This window comes from Poecilia reticulata, chromosome 3 (genome assembly GCF_904066995.2).
Source record: "Poecilia reticulata chromosome 3, P_reticulata-male-v2, whole genome shotgun sequence".
In the NCBI taxonomy this organism is placed as follows: domain Eukaryota; kingdom Metazoa; phylum Chordata; class Actinopteri; order Cyprinodontiformes; family Poeciliidae; genus Poecilia; species Poecilia reticulata.
This window is the reverse complement of record NC_088832.1, coordinates 7,972,831-7,988,178: the sequence shown is the minus strand read 5'-3', so window position 1 is coordinate 7,988,178 and position 15,348 is coordinate 7,972,831. Positions and strand designations below refer to the sequence as shown.

Below are 15,348 nucleotides of genomic sequence, written 5' to 3'. Positions count from 1 at the left end.
GTACATTAGTCAGAAAAGGAGCAGAAAAATGTGTCAATTAAAATGTGTAAATCAATGACTTTTCCACCTATTATGAGTATACAAATTGTTGTACTGTTCAATTCATGTTTTATTGACAGCGTAGCAGGTGGACGCGTTTACTCACTGTATGAAAAGCTGATGCGTGGCGTGACGTCCTCCTCGGTTTCGCTCGCCGACTCCAGGCCTCCAGCCAATAGCAGCGCGGCAGCCAGAAGACGCCGGATGGTCACAGCTACCGAGCACATGGCCGCCGAGTTCTGACACACTGACAAATACTCAGTTTGTTTTCAGGATTCCCTGGAATTCATTAAGAGCTCCTCTTCAATCCGCACAGCTATGTTTTCACTCCCATCTTCCTGCAGGCTGAGAAAGGGAGGCGAAGGAGGGAGTGAACGTGTCCTTGACTGGATTCTTGTGCTCCCAGAGGTCCCAGAGTTAGAGCGGAGAACAGGAATCCTTCCTGGCTCAACGGCTGCTTGTTTTCTTGCACCTAAAGCTGATGGGTCAGTGATGAACTCACACGAGTGGCCGTTTAGTGATAATCGTTTTGGATCTGTGGGGAGAAAGGAGAGGAAACGTTTATGTTGGATATGAGAAGACGCTTTAGTAAGATGCTGCCAATTTCCAAATCCAGCCTTTTGCTATGAAGATGAGACAAAAGCAAAAAGGTTGTTAGAGTGGGAGTCAAGTTAAAAACGATGTAGTTGAATTTGTGGGGAAATTTTTAATTCAACTCTACTTCAGGTGAAATTAATGTTAGTCGTCATCTGAAGCAGAGATGCACCGACTGGCTTTTTCCTGATGCCGATTTCTGAGGCCAATTTTGCTTTTTCTTAAGGATACGTTGCAGATTTTTTAATAGCAGAAATCCTTTAGAATCCAAAAGAAAGCATTACAAGATTATATTTATTTAAAGTACAAACGACAAACTTCTGATTTGATTCAATTATTCAGTTTAAGTTGGGTTTAAGGAAAAGTTTAGGCCCATTTGCTCTACAACATATGGATAATACTGCAATGGGTTTAGGTTTTTTTAATGTTGATTTAAAACCAACGCCTCTCTTAAAAAACCTCCACCTTATATTCAATGTTTGTTCACAGCTTAACTCAGAATTTCTTAAGAAAATGGGAGTCAGAAAGAGCTGGAACAAGCAGGCCTGGAATTTTTAAACGCACATGTATACAAATGAATAAATAAGTTGTATGGGGGTGTAAGAGTGAATTTAATGTATTTTAAAGTGACCAAGTTATTAGAGAAAGTACCAAAGTGACCAGGTTGTGTAAATGTAGTGAAGTAGCACTCTCCCCTACCCCACCAGCTGCACACTGTTAGATAAAAACTGTTTTTTTTCCCCTCATTATTAATCTACAAATATGATGCAATGACCACACAAACACTTGAGCTGATTGAACAGACCAGAGGATTCTTCTTCTGTGATAAGCCTGTACTCCCCCGTGCAGGCCGCTGGAGCAGCCCATTAGCAAAAGGTGGTAGAGTTTAAAACGTAAACACAGAGGAGAACATGACGTCTCCTGCATCATTACAGCGACTCCCAGGTGACCTCCTTCAAACATTTACGGTAGTTAATAAATCCTCCGACAGAACAAGGGCATGGCCAGACGGGCTCCCACTGAGCTTTTCCCATTTTAGACAATCAGACTGAGCATGTGCTAAAACAACACTGTTCAGAAAGATATCTAGAGCCTTTCTGCTGCCTGAGACGACAAAGTTTGGAGGCGGAGGAGCTGAACTCTGAATGCACCTTACTGCACCTGACATAATCGTCAACCAATTTATCAATCGATTAGTTAACTGGAGCATACAGACTCAAAAAAGGTCATCTAGTTAGCCACAACTGTGCAAAAAAATAAATAAAAAATACATATTGCACTTAAGATAAGCCGCAGTCGGCCGTTCCATGTGCTGCACAAGGTGCCCTATATTCTCCCCCATTTGAGCGCACGTCCCTTAAAATATCTGTGAACACCGCTGCCCTTAACTCTCAAATACCAGGCTCTTTGTTTCACGCAGCTTCAGTGACGCTAGCTCAGCCTCCGCTGGCTGCATCCCCACCTCCTCCCGTCGTCCCCCTCATGCCTGCTGGGACAACATGCACAGCAGCCGTTCGGCAGGAATCTGCAGGTCGCAATGTTCCCAGGGTGCTTCCTTACGCAACTCCTCAGGTCTTTTAAAATTTTAATGAAATACTACAGGATGTTGTTCAGAGGGATTCCTCAGACTTGGATAAAAGGAAAAGCGAGTTGGCTATTTATATAGGCCAGAGAATCTCCACACTGCAAGAGCGTATGAAATATAAAGCCATGCATGTTGCATTTCTACTCTAAAACAGCTAAACCATAAAGTCACATGAAACGTGTCTGTTCCTAATACAGTTCAAGTGACCAGCTATGTTCGGTCCAAGAGGACCCATCTGTTTGTTTAGGCGAGGGTCTGCTGCTCCCTATATGTGAAGGTTGACGCTGCTGCCATATTGCCTGAAGCCACAGATTCATTAACCTTCTAAACCTCTCCGGAGACTCCATTAATATCTGCATCTGTTCAGAAACGGATGAGATGTGACGGATGAGCAGGACGACACACTCCGCCGGGTCGCGTCGAGTTCAGAGGACGGGGAACACCATGCGTTCATGTGACGTGGGCCAGCTTCACATGCAGGACTGGGTGTCAAGTAAGCAATGTCTGCAAAGCGATCAGGGAAAGAGATGCACTAATAAGACCCCCAAGCCAACAGCAATATTAGGTTTTCTTTAGAGTCTTAGATCCTTGATTAAGATTCCAATATCTCCATTCATAGATCAACTTTAATTCAATTAATCAGCATCTCTGAAATCAATTCTTACAAATACAAGAAGCGTTACACATCACTTGGGTCTCCTGGTTCTAGTCTACTCTGTATTCCCAGAACCAAACATGCACAAGCAGCATTCAGCTTCTATGCATCGCAAACTTTCAGAAAACTGCAAAACAGCTGAAACAGAGTTCCTTTAAATCAAGGTTAAAAATCCACCAGCTTATAGTCGCCGTTGATTGAAAAAAAAAATGGAACATTGATCAACATGGTTGATTTCGATGTTAAGATTTAACAAGATGTTGCATTCAGTACTTGTTTCATAATTTGTTATTCGTTTTTAATGGTTTAAAGCGCTTTGAACTGCCTTGTTGCCGAAATGTGTTGTACAAATAAACTTGATTTAACACATCCATCAGCAATTTACACGATAAGAGAATAAAAAAGAAAAAAAAGAAAAAAAACTCAAAAGAAAAATCTGTTCCGTTGGACTAGATAAATGTCCTGATATTGCAGAACTGTGAAATTTGTCTTTTTCGGTGTCTGACCCTTAAAATGACATTATGTCTTGGGTTCAGCTGGCTGTTCAATGAGATTTATAGAGCCATTATACTGAGCAGAAAAGACCTCAGTGGGAGCCTGACAAGACAGAGACTCCTTGCTGTGTTTGTCATTATAATTCACATTTATGCCAGGCTGCTTAGTGCGGGCGGCAGTCCTGGCTTGGTTCAGGAATCAACTAGGGGGAGGATAGGAAGGGTGCAAAATCGCCAATCAATGCACGATTGGTGGTGATGGGCCTCTTTACCCATTGGAAAAGCATTATAACTTTATTGAGAATACAATTCAGTGCCTTAGGCTTGATGTTTGTTCTACGAAAATCCACCTGGAAATTAAGAGTCTTGCCATATTTTATAAAAAAAAAAAAAAAAAAAAGCTATGAGAACAAAAACACAATGAGACTTGACTTTGACTTGCCCGTCAAAAACTTCACATCTCCAAAAAGAATTCAATGCATTTGTGTATATAGACATGGTGATGTAGCTCAAATAAATGAGAACTACAGAGTAATTATTACTTCCTGGTAGCGTGGACTATGTTAGGACTCACTAACGTTCGTCTGTGACATATGCAATGCGCCAGTTTGACACTATGAAGCTTACCGGAAATTACCTGCTCTGTAAACACCTCTCCTCCACTGCAAAGAGAGAACTGCATAAAATGGTTGTTAATAATAATTCAATATTTGGAAGAGTAGCCGACACGGACTGGACGGCTTTGTTCAATTCCTCCGCCACCATGGCTACAACTACAAGCAGAAAATCGACATCATCCACAACTTCTTCTGTTCGTCGATTGGCCGAGTTGAAGATCTACCAGAGGGAATCCAAGTCAATGGGAGAAAGCCCACACAGTGAGACTTTGAGCTAGGTTGCGTAAGAAATCTGATCATAGAGTCAGAATTTGGTGTCAACACAAAAACATGCCATCCTGCCTGGCAACACTGGCTGGTGAAGGAGATGTTAAGAAACAGAAGGGAGGAAGGAAAAAAAAAAAAGCACTTTGAGAGAAATCTTAGCTGCTGAAGTGTAATTTTAAAAGTCTGGTATAGTTTGGTGTTGGGATTCAGCCCATGCTTAGTTTGTCATTGTGTTGAATTTTAACCAGCATTAATTTGCACTGCACAGGTAAAAATGCAGCAGAAAATGTGAAATAAAAAGCATAAATCAGACATCTGCACATATGAGGGCACAGCATTAAAAAAAAAAGTACAAACGAAAATAAAGCAAAACGGGGTGAATAAAGTTATTTTCACTCAAAAGTAGTTCAGTTTTAAATATCTGGCCTAATGAAAAATGACACCAATTTGGTAAATGCATTCACAGATGGTTAATGTGGCACCGGACATTATTTGCTGTAAAGCAGTTATAAAGAAAGCAGCCATATGCGCCCCGGACGATGGAAAACAAAATTAAGTGGCTGGCTGACGGCCGCGGCACACAAACAATGAACCATAACAGCGGAGGGACAGATGAGCCGGAGCAGCGCGGCGCAGGTTTGAGCTCAGCAGACTGCTCACACAAACCAAGAAAGCAGACTGCTAAATAAATCACGTCTGGGTTAAAAATAAACTCCAAAGGGCCCCCGTGCAGCAGCTGAGACTGCAGCGATTGTTTCCCCAAGCTGGCAGGACTCATCGTAAATTCATCATCACAGCGAACGAGTGTGACTCCGAGTTTACCCGACACCCGAGCATGAATCAGCACGTCTGGATGGAGGGAAGAGAGAGAGAGGCGCAAGACAACGATGAGGAACAGATGACTGGCATGACGTAACCGGTTGCAGATGCAGTACACACCTGCACGTAGATGTTGCTCACCATGTTCCCTGAGTCATAATACAGATGTGGACCAGTTTATTGGCAGCCTTAAAGATGTGTGTTAAAAAAATAAATAAAAATAAATAAATAAATTTAAAAAAAAAAATCGCTTTTCTGGCTTTTTTCTGCCGTCGTAGCACAATCTCACTCTGATTTTTTTTATTATTTAAAAGAAAAAGCCAGTCTTTAATTTTGTATTTATAAATACAAGAGAAAAAAAAAACATGTTGGGAAATGTTTGTTTTAGTTGTATTATGAGAACTGAACTGGGTAAAGAGAGTTTGGCATCATTATTATGATCAAGGTTTGTCCTAACAAATTAACTTTGATGCAGAGTAAATTGCCACAAACATCTGAACAGAAATGCCAACTACATGTTGGAAGTGTTAAACTTTTACTCTAAACTCTACTTTGTATTCAGAGCAGCCATGCTGGATTTTGAAGAAGGGGTTGGTAAGAAATCCTCAACTTTTCTGTTAAGAATAATGAGTTCATGATTTTTTTTAAGAGTTTCCAACTTTAAACAAAAATACCCCATCAAGTAGAAGACCACCACAGGCAGGAAGTACTGTAGATGACCACGTAGATGATAGTTTATCCCAAACTATTTACCAGGTGTTCAATATATCAAACCTGAGAAGAAAACATTAAATTTTAACATTTTGTGTGCCTATTAGTTTGTTTTGAAAGTGTCTATAGTTATTTTGCATCACTGAATGTGAGCAGTCCGCTTCTTTTTGGATTTTTACAGAATTTTGAGAGATTATGCTGCAGTAGTAAGATGCATTTAGTTTTACACGACTTTACCAGTGTTGTCTACATCTGCATGTTGGCGTTCTCCAACTGAACCAACTAACCCAAATATGCATCATTGTAAAAGTCAGCACTTTGAACAGTAAATCTGCAAAACAGGTTAGAAAAAAAAAAAAAAAAAGAAAAAGTCTTTAGAAAACAGGAAGTCCACTCTGAGTTATGCTTCTTGAGTGCAGCGGTGCTAAATGGGTTCTTTGCTGACAGGTATATCAGACACAAATCTCCAGGATATCCTCCAACCGAAGTCCTTGGGTGCTTTTTAATATGGCCTGCATTCATAAAAACAGACTACAACAAAGACACGGGAGAAAAGGAAAACAGCTTTCACCTTTAAGAAAAAAAAAAACCCACATTGCAGGAAATTAAATCCTTATTTAAAGTAAATACTCCTAGTGAGAACAACAAAGAATAGAATTACCTACAATCTAGTTTTAGTTTCAGTGGCGCTCCTTCATTACACCGCACAAGAGGGGGAAAAAAAAAAAAAAAAAAAAAGCAAAACCCAAAACCCAAGATGTAATATATTCAGAGAAAAATATTGACTCTCCTATTTCACTTTCCCCCTGCAGGTACCGCTTCATCTTGGATCTGAAACCGACAACGGCCTCTGCGTCGGCACGCAGCAAGTAAAGAGTTTAACCCAGGATGACACAGAAACCAGCATGCATGCGTCAACTTTTATGGGTGTAACTCTGAGCAGAGGCAGGCTGAAGGTTCAGGATCCTGAGGCCCGAAGGCAAAACTACCTCTGAAAAAAGATAATTACAATAATAATAATCACAAGTATGCACAAATGATTCCAGACAGCAGCAGTATTCCCCACTAATCAATGGCCAGTTATTTAATACACTGCATTTCATATTTCCCTCATCCTTCAATCTACTGGGACGTTACTTCCTCGACAACAGGATTATTCATAATAAAATAAAAAACTGAAATTTGAAATTCATTTATATAATCAATTATTTATGCGTGTGATGCCAGATTGATCGCATGAGGAAGACTGCTTTTCATGCATGTACCATTAATTATTCACACAGTTATCCGAGTGAAGATCACCGGCTGTAATGCATCCTGCTGCGTCATGTCCCTGGAACATTTCAGCATACGATGATGATGAGGTTCCAATAGATTGGTTCTGATTATGAAGAATAGTGCCAAGTACTAACCTGAATGTGTGATGAAACACTCAGGTGGCGGCTCATCTTGCTGCCCAGCAGACGTGAATTTAAATAAAAATCATATCCTAAATTGTCACTGAATGCTTTGGAGTTTTTCAAACTTCAATTTCCGGCGAGGTTTGAGTTGCAAAGTTGGGCAAATCCATGGAATTTAACAGTTTAAACGACGGAAACATGATTAGTAGAAGCAGAGCCACGAATTCAAATACTTGCAGTGAATTTCCATCAGTCAGGAATGACATTATGACCACTGACAGGCAAAGTGGAAAAACGCAGTGTCTCTTCATTAGTGGGATATAATGGGCAGTAAGAGGAGAGTTAGTCCTGGAAGTGGACATGCATCTCGAAAAGTTGACCGCAGCAGACAATATCAATCAAAAGCGGTCCAAGGAAGAACCAGCTGTGAGCCAGGGAATGGACTCGCATGGGGAGCAAAGGCTGGCCCCTGTGGTTTGAGCCAACAGACAAGCTAGCTCTCACCGCTGGCCAAAGTTAATGTCTCAACAGAACCAAAGGTTTGTTCTTGCAGTCCGTTGCCAGAGCAGACAGGGTGCCCGTGCTGAATCCCACCCCAAGCCAAAAGCAGCAACGTAAAGCAGACAAGCCGGCAGACGTACAGGAATGGTATTGGCAATGTTCTGCTTGGAAACCTTGGGTTCTGCTTTCCATGTGGATGTTACTTGGAAACGGACCTCCTACCTTATCCTTGTTGCAGGTCATGTTCACATCATTTCATGAGAATCTCCATTTCTGGCCCTTTAGAAGGATAAAGTTCTTGCCACAGCTAACATATTTTGGCCTTTGTTTCACCTGCAGGTGGATAAACAAATCTGATGCAAGGAGGATGAAGATCACAGTTTCCAGCATCCTGGAGGCAGACATTACAGCATCTTCAATCGTCCAGAAGAATTAATTGATCTACATTGTTAGACTGAACTGTTGAAATCAGTTCTCATTGTCGCACATGCCTGAAGAAAATTGCAACATTTTGTTGTCAACTTCCTTGTCACAACATCCCTGGCAATTTTTTTCACCTCCTTCTGCGTATGAAACTATTGTGTGATTGGCCTGAATTTTGCGTGTGCGAGAGAGAGTGTGCGTGTGTTTATTTTTGCTGAAAGCAGCCTCAACTACCCAACTTATAGAAGATAGTTTTTCAGCCAGAGAGCAACTTACCCTTTTTTGCCTTTACAGGGGAAAAAAAGTGCAAGCATCACTTTAGACGGCAGGTAGTCATAATGTTATGCTTCATTAGAGAGTCCTCAGTCCAAAGGGCAACAATAATACACTTCTGAGAACACAGCACAAGAACCTCTAATGCAGTCTGAAATCCATTACCTTCCCTTTGGAAAGCACATAAATGCATCTGATTTGCCTTATAAGGCCTTCTTTTGTGGTACTTCACAATAAATATGCTTCGTATGACCTAACGGCTCCAAGTGAAATGGTTAACCGCTGCAGGAGTGCTTCTTTAAACTCAGCAGCAGGACTTCCTGAGAGTCTCCTTGCAAGTTGTGACAAACCCCAATAGGCGCTCTGCTCTTACTGTAATCTACTGTCCAATGGGCTCAGAGGAACATTCAAGATCAGAGCCCGGCTCCGCCACGCAGGAAGTGGCAATTATCGTTTCAGAAAGAGCGAGTGAAACAGAGCTGGCGGAGAAGATAAGTGCTGGAAGGAGAGCTGGGGTCACCTTCTCCCCTCTAATACAGACGTGCCCTCGCCTCAAATTATTCGAGCCTGACGGGGGAACAGTGGGACGCCGCAGCTTGAGGAACTTTTAAAGTGTCAATTATGAGCCGTGCGTCAGACTCAAAGCCCCGTTATAGAAACTGTAGAAGCCTCTTTAGATGTGAAAGAAGCTATATTTACAGCTATAAAATATAATGGCTATTAGCCCACTGTATACACCAAGATTACACTAATCCCCCTTTGTTTTCATTCTGTTCTTCTGGATTGAGAAGCTTTCCACACTTCCAACCCAATGACCTACTCGAGTCTAACAAAGTTCTCTGACCAATCAGGAAATCCCTCTGATAAGAGCTCAACATTTTGCTTTGGGTGGGAACATCCTTTACAAAGGAAACGCAAGGAACTAAAGATCATATAGCTTCATTCTCCATCGGTCAAAGATGTCAATGAACTGTTGCTTTATGAGCAACAGGACGACATCTCAGTCATCCACATGGCTGGTCCTGACGTCAGGGAACGCTGTGGACCAACTCGTTTGCGTGACAAAAGACAGATGATTTATAGTCGTGTAATCGCATGACCGAGGCCTTCGTGATGGCCCAAAACGCATTGCGTCAGCATCACAGTTCATCTGTTAATTACAACGTCAAACCTAAAAGAGGTTGGCTGTCTGTAGTGAACCAGTCATCTCATGACTTGCATGTCAATTTTGGAGAAGGGGAGGGGTACCTCCGCAGGATTAATCCCTGTGGCTAAACCGACATGACGACTCATTTCTTTACGTGATCTGACAAGCAGTGCAATGGGATTTAAAAGTGTATCAGATGTATTGTGAATCTGGTCCCCCGTTTCACCTTGTTGGGCCCAAAGATTTACAAACCACCTCTGCGTTCAGGTAGAAATTTCCATGATTACGACCGCAAGTCTGTTCAGGTATTGCTCGCTCGAGGTGGGAACACGATATGGGCTGGATGAGTCATTTGACAGTTTTGCCGCCCCAAGGTAGTTGTCTGTTTATCTTCAGCTTTAAAAAAAAAAAAAAAAAAAAGTGCACAGAGGTCAGCGGTTGGGACTTTGAGCCGTTGGTCCAAAATAAGGGACAGGTGCTGTGAAAAAGTGTTTTCTACCCTGAGTTTTTTTCAGATTTGTGCAAGATCAAAATTAATTTGGTGGACAAATGAGCAAATACAAATGGTGTTATTGACATTTTTTTAAGTTTGTTAGAAGTGCAGTAAAAGCTCCCCCCTCTAATAACTGGTTGTGCAGCAGCTGCCAGCAAACTGGCAATCAGTATTTTACCTCACAGTTTTTTAGTCCTGCTACATTGCAGTTTTACAGCATTACCGGCCTGTTTAAGAGATCGACAAACCATCTGAATCGGATCAAAATCTAGGCCTTAGCAAAGCTCAGTTCAAAAAATTTGTTTTGCATTCGTTTGTTTTCTTGTCACCATTTCGATGCCGACTTTGTGTGCTTTAGATCTTTTTCCTGCAGCATAACAGAGAACCCTTCAGCTTAAAGATGGTCAGACATTTTCCTTCAGGATTTTCTGGTCGACAGCAGAATTCATGGTTCCATCAAACACAGCAAGTGGTCCAGGTCACAAAGCACCAAAGCTTATTCGCATGATCTTTTCATGAAATATTGTGCAGGAGATGTACCAGGACAATGACATTCCAAAAAAAATAAAAAATTACAACTTTGCCTCATCAGTCCACTAAATTTTTCAAAAAGCTTTTTTTTTTGTTTTGACATTTGTTTTTTTTTTTTTTTTTTTTTTGGGGGGGGGGGAGGGGTATTGGGTCTTTTGTGCCCTCCTGGGGAAACCATCCATGTGCTCTGGGAGTGATTTTGTAGTGGGACGGTTCACCACTGCTCCATGGTTTCTCTGTTTGTGGATAACGGTCCACACTGTGGTTCCCTAGAGATGTAAAACCCCAGGAATGGCTCTGTAACTCTGTCCAGAATGACAAACATGTCCCACCCGTTCCTGAATAGTGAAAATGGGGATGGATGTTTTTTCCCCCACAGAGTTTTCAGAGAAATACAGTACAAACCATTTTTTTCCCTCAACCAACCACCTGTGGTGAGAAAAAAAATAGAACTGAAGGTTGGGAGACAATTAGGCAACATCTACTTCTCAGGAAATACCCATATTTTTTTTTTTTTCCCCCCTTGGTAAAATTGAAATTCCTCTTTCCTGTGTTTTTGAAATCAGATTTCTGGAGAAACTCCATGCCTGATTGCATATCCACCTACTCACTGTGGCAGCACAGGCCTGTTCTGCTGTGAGTCATTTCATGTGTGCAGGTGAAATCCTTCAACTAGATCCAGGTTTTGCTGTGCCAACAGGTGCAATTTGAGCAATTTTTCAACACTGTAATCTTAGCATGGAGTCAGTCCAAAAGCTTAAAGGACTACCAGGAGATACAGATCATAAAAAAAGATCTCAACATCCCATTTTCTATGCTGTAGAAGTCAAACAGAAGGACACTTTTTTTTGCCAAACCCTCACCAAAGCCTGCTTCATAAAAGGTGGATTAAAAATGAAATATGCCTTTGAATTTCTTCGCCAAACCAAAAACTATCTAAACTGGTCCACTGTAAGAAGATCCTCTGCTGCTCTACCAAAAGCCCTCGCACCAACCTCTGAAAAATGACTTCATGTCATCCAGCATGAAACCAGACAGGAAACTGAATGGAGTGCTTTACAACAGTGTTCAAAGCTTTCCAATTTCCACGTATTTTCTGTAAACCACACATCAAGCGGCAACAAAAATTGATAAAGTCAGCAGAACACCACAGACATGGGTGAAGGTTCACCTTTCAGCAGGTAAACGACCCCAAACCTACAGCTGAGATACAAAGGAACGGTTCAGACCGACCTCAGTCATGCGTTACGATGACTTCAATCCAACTGAGAATATATGAAGCATAGAAGACTTAACGTAAATGCAGCCAAAGATATTGATCGAGTACGGATGTACACTAAACGTTCCTCTTTTCACCCATTTGTAAGAAGTTCAAAACCATTTACTACTTTATTTCCACTTCGTAATTAAATGCCATTGTGTCAAACTGCCATAAAATCCCTGAATTTTGTGGTTGCAAAACAGGTTTATGGAGTATGAATTAGGGGTGGACATTTATTGTATTGTTCATCACTGATTAATTTATTCCAATTTAGAAAACCCTAAAAACAAAAAAAGTCTGTCGATGAGATTGTGAGCTTTACCATTTTTCTCCACTGTTCGAGAGCGTCAACTAAAAGAAAAATTTTAAAAATATGATAAAATGCAGTTACTGTGCATTTTAGTGATACAAATCACACTTCTTTATGAGGTTGACGTCATTAAAAAGCACTTTATAAATAGGAATGTTTTTACAGAGCAGTATTTGTGGGACTATAAATGCCGTGACAGTCACCTAACAAAGCAGTAATAAATATCACAACACCCCCCCAAAATATCGTGAAAACTTTCAAGTCTGTATCGCCCACCCCTAGCATGAATACTTCTGCAAATCACTGGAAGTAGACGAGTCGACATTTCAAACTTCTGATACATCAACCACACACACACGCACACACATTCTGTGGAAAATTCCAGATTTCTAAAGTTTTACAGCTGCATATTTCCAGGAAAATGGGCAAACTTCCGATTCTCAAGAAAAAAACAAAAAAACAAAACAAAAACAAACATTCCAGATATAAAGCAGGTGTGTTTTCATTCCAAGAAGTCATGCTCTCTTTTTCTCTGGCTTTCCTTCAAAAAAAAAAAAAAAAAAAAAAAAAAAAAAAAACTGAAGGAGAGCAGAGGAAATGTTGCATTTCTCTCCGGAGAGGAGCTCGTTACGCAACACATTTCCATCCACTGCTGGCCACCTCAGTCAGGATCTCCTGCGAGCCGCAGCTGAGAGCACTTTGTCTAACCTTCAACACAAATAGAAACGGCGGTGATACAAGCCCACTTCCACTGGAAACCTACAGAGAGCGTTTAGGTGAACCGAGACTCACCACAGCAGCAGCTGTCAATAAGCAGCTTCATCAAGAAAAAGCCCCCATTGCTAAAGACTAGCATGGAAGTACTGAAGAAATATAACAGAACTAAAACAGGTTAAGAACTGATGGTAAGATTAATGATAAGCTCAACATCACTGATTTTACAGTTTAAAACAAATAAAGTGCAAAACAGACATTAGTAAACACAATACCACCTCACTGAGCCAGGTAAATGGAGGATTCATTGCTAGTTTTCTTTGGGTGCATCCACACCAGCCCCACCGAGTCCGCTCCAATTAAACTCCAGGTAGTTCATCTAGAAAGTCCGGTTCATTTGGGAAGGTGTGAAAACACGCCAAGAGTAGCCAAGCTATGATACAAAATATCTAATTGCAAAACATTTGCTGTAAACCACAACATTATAGATGATCATTAACCTTCATTTTCCCTTTATAATCATTACAGAAATATTCCTCCTGCTCTCCAAAACCTTTAGATTATCAGCCACTTTGTAAGCACACAATGTGGACAATAAGAGTCCATTCAAATGGGAAACTATGTTACAGATATGAACGCATTGTAAATGCCGGATTCTATTTAAGTGAAATCTGATGACTGTTTAAGATTCCTTTTATTTAAAAGGTATTCAAGTTCACAAATACAAATATGATGGTTTAAAAATGTTCCAACCAGTCGTGCTGCCTCTTTTTTTTAAAAAACTGAACAGTTTAGTGTTGCTATAGCACATAAAATAAAACGCTAGCAGTTGGAACATGACAAAATGTGGCTCGAGTTTACTGGGTGCGAATACTTTTGCAGGGGGATGTCAATGCAGCCATAATGAAATTCGGAGCATCACATTTGCATATGAAATTCAGCATCTCCAGCAGAACCACCTGGAAAGTCATCTGCATCCGAATCCCACTCTGGCCCGGCACCTAAACCCCCCGCAGGGCCAGGAGGCAGGGAGGGGGGGCGCTCGACAGGATCCGTAGGTTTATGCTGAATATGAATGACCGAGCAGCCGGCAGACAAAAGCTATGCAGCAGCTCTGCAGAGAGAGAAAGGCAGAGTCCCTGGATGCAAATGCAAACCTTCTCACTTAAGTGTGACTTCTCACAAATTCCTCAGCCATCACGAGGAGCCATCGCCGCCAGATGTTTTAGTCAGACCTTAAGACAAAAACAAAACCCTGCATGCCCTAAAAAGAAAAACCAAACTTTTTCTGCTGTGGATGGACAGAAGCCATCGTTTGAAAGGAGAACTTCTGTTTACATACTGGAAAGGCGGCGTAGTTCACGGCTGTTCCGTCCCTGGGTGTGACCTGGACCCAACCCAGAAAAATGACCGGTTTCCCACATCCCAGCCCTGGTAGAGAGGCTGCTGAGGGACTCTAAACAAGCAAGTTCCCATCAGTCTGTCCCCCCCTGAGTGACCCAAATCCCTCTGGACACATAGTTCTTTAGGGTCTCTCTGCACGACTCACTCTTTACCACAACTTCCCCGCATGCTGACCATTCCTCTGAAGCTGTGGGTGGAGACTGGCTGTTTGCTTTGAGTGCTTCGACATGTGGGTGGGGGTCCGCGCAATCACAAAAGAGAAGGGTAAAAAAAAAAAAAAAGTGAGGGAGAACAAGTTGATCCTTGAATTACAAGAAAGAAAGAAAGAAAGACCCTCAAAATCTGTTTACGACAAGAAAGCCTGAGCCTATCAGAAGGAGTGGCTGCAGCCATTTACAGTCTGAACCCAACCAGGCCTATCAGCCCAACGCAAACACAAGGCAGGCGACACAATCAGCAGATTTAACTCCAAAAGCTCAGGATAAGAAAAAAAAAAAAAAAAAAGAAAAAGGCAAGAAGCCGATTTCCTGAGGAGTCATCTGCAGAGACCAGATCCAGAGCAAAGGTGATGCTTTATCCAGGGTCAAGTTTGCTTTACAGACAACTGTAGTGATAAAGCGCCAGACGTCAGACTCGACAAACCAAAACAAGCCTACAGAGCAGAAGGTCAGGATCGCACTGAAATATTCGCAAAGTTTGGTGTTAACATAGTTTATAGGTTTCGCGACTTAAAGCCAGCATCATTATTGTGTTGCGGAGCTGAGAAAACATGCCGTGCGCATGTTTGATGGTTGGTATAAAATTATTGAAACTTTATTTTGTGGTTGCCTGTCAATGTGACGTCGAATGTGGTCGCTGCTGTAAATACTTTAAAAAACACACACACAAAAACAAGCAATATACACTCAGGGACCTATGCTTGTCAAGCCAGAAAAATAAATAAATAAATAAATTAAAGTAGTGGTTGTAAACACTACAATGAATTTCTGTATAAAATGTGCAATATTAACTGGCTGCTATACAGAAACACTTGCATTAGCCGTACTAAGCTACGTAGCTTAGCATGACGACATGCGAACTGTATTAAGAGTGAAAACAGCTAACCACAAA

General features: G+C 41.4%; 1 protein-coding gene across 3 annotated transcripts in view; it reads right to left on the bottom strand.

The window, feature by feature from the left end:
* Positions 1-15,348, bottom strand: part of LOC103462179 (semaphorin-4B-like) — a 65,305-nt gene that overhangs the window by 37,398 nt on the left and 12,559 nt on the right. For all 3 annotated transcript variants that reach the window (XM_017304108.2, XM_017304109.2, XM_008404801.3), the window contains exon 2: positions 146-574. In XM_017304108.2, coding sequence (XP_017159597.1) covers positions 146-266 — 121 coding nt within the window. In that variant the 5' untranslated portion in view covers positions 267-574. The remainder of the gene's footprint in view (positions 1-145; positions 575-15,348) is intronic.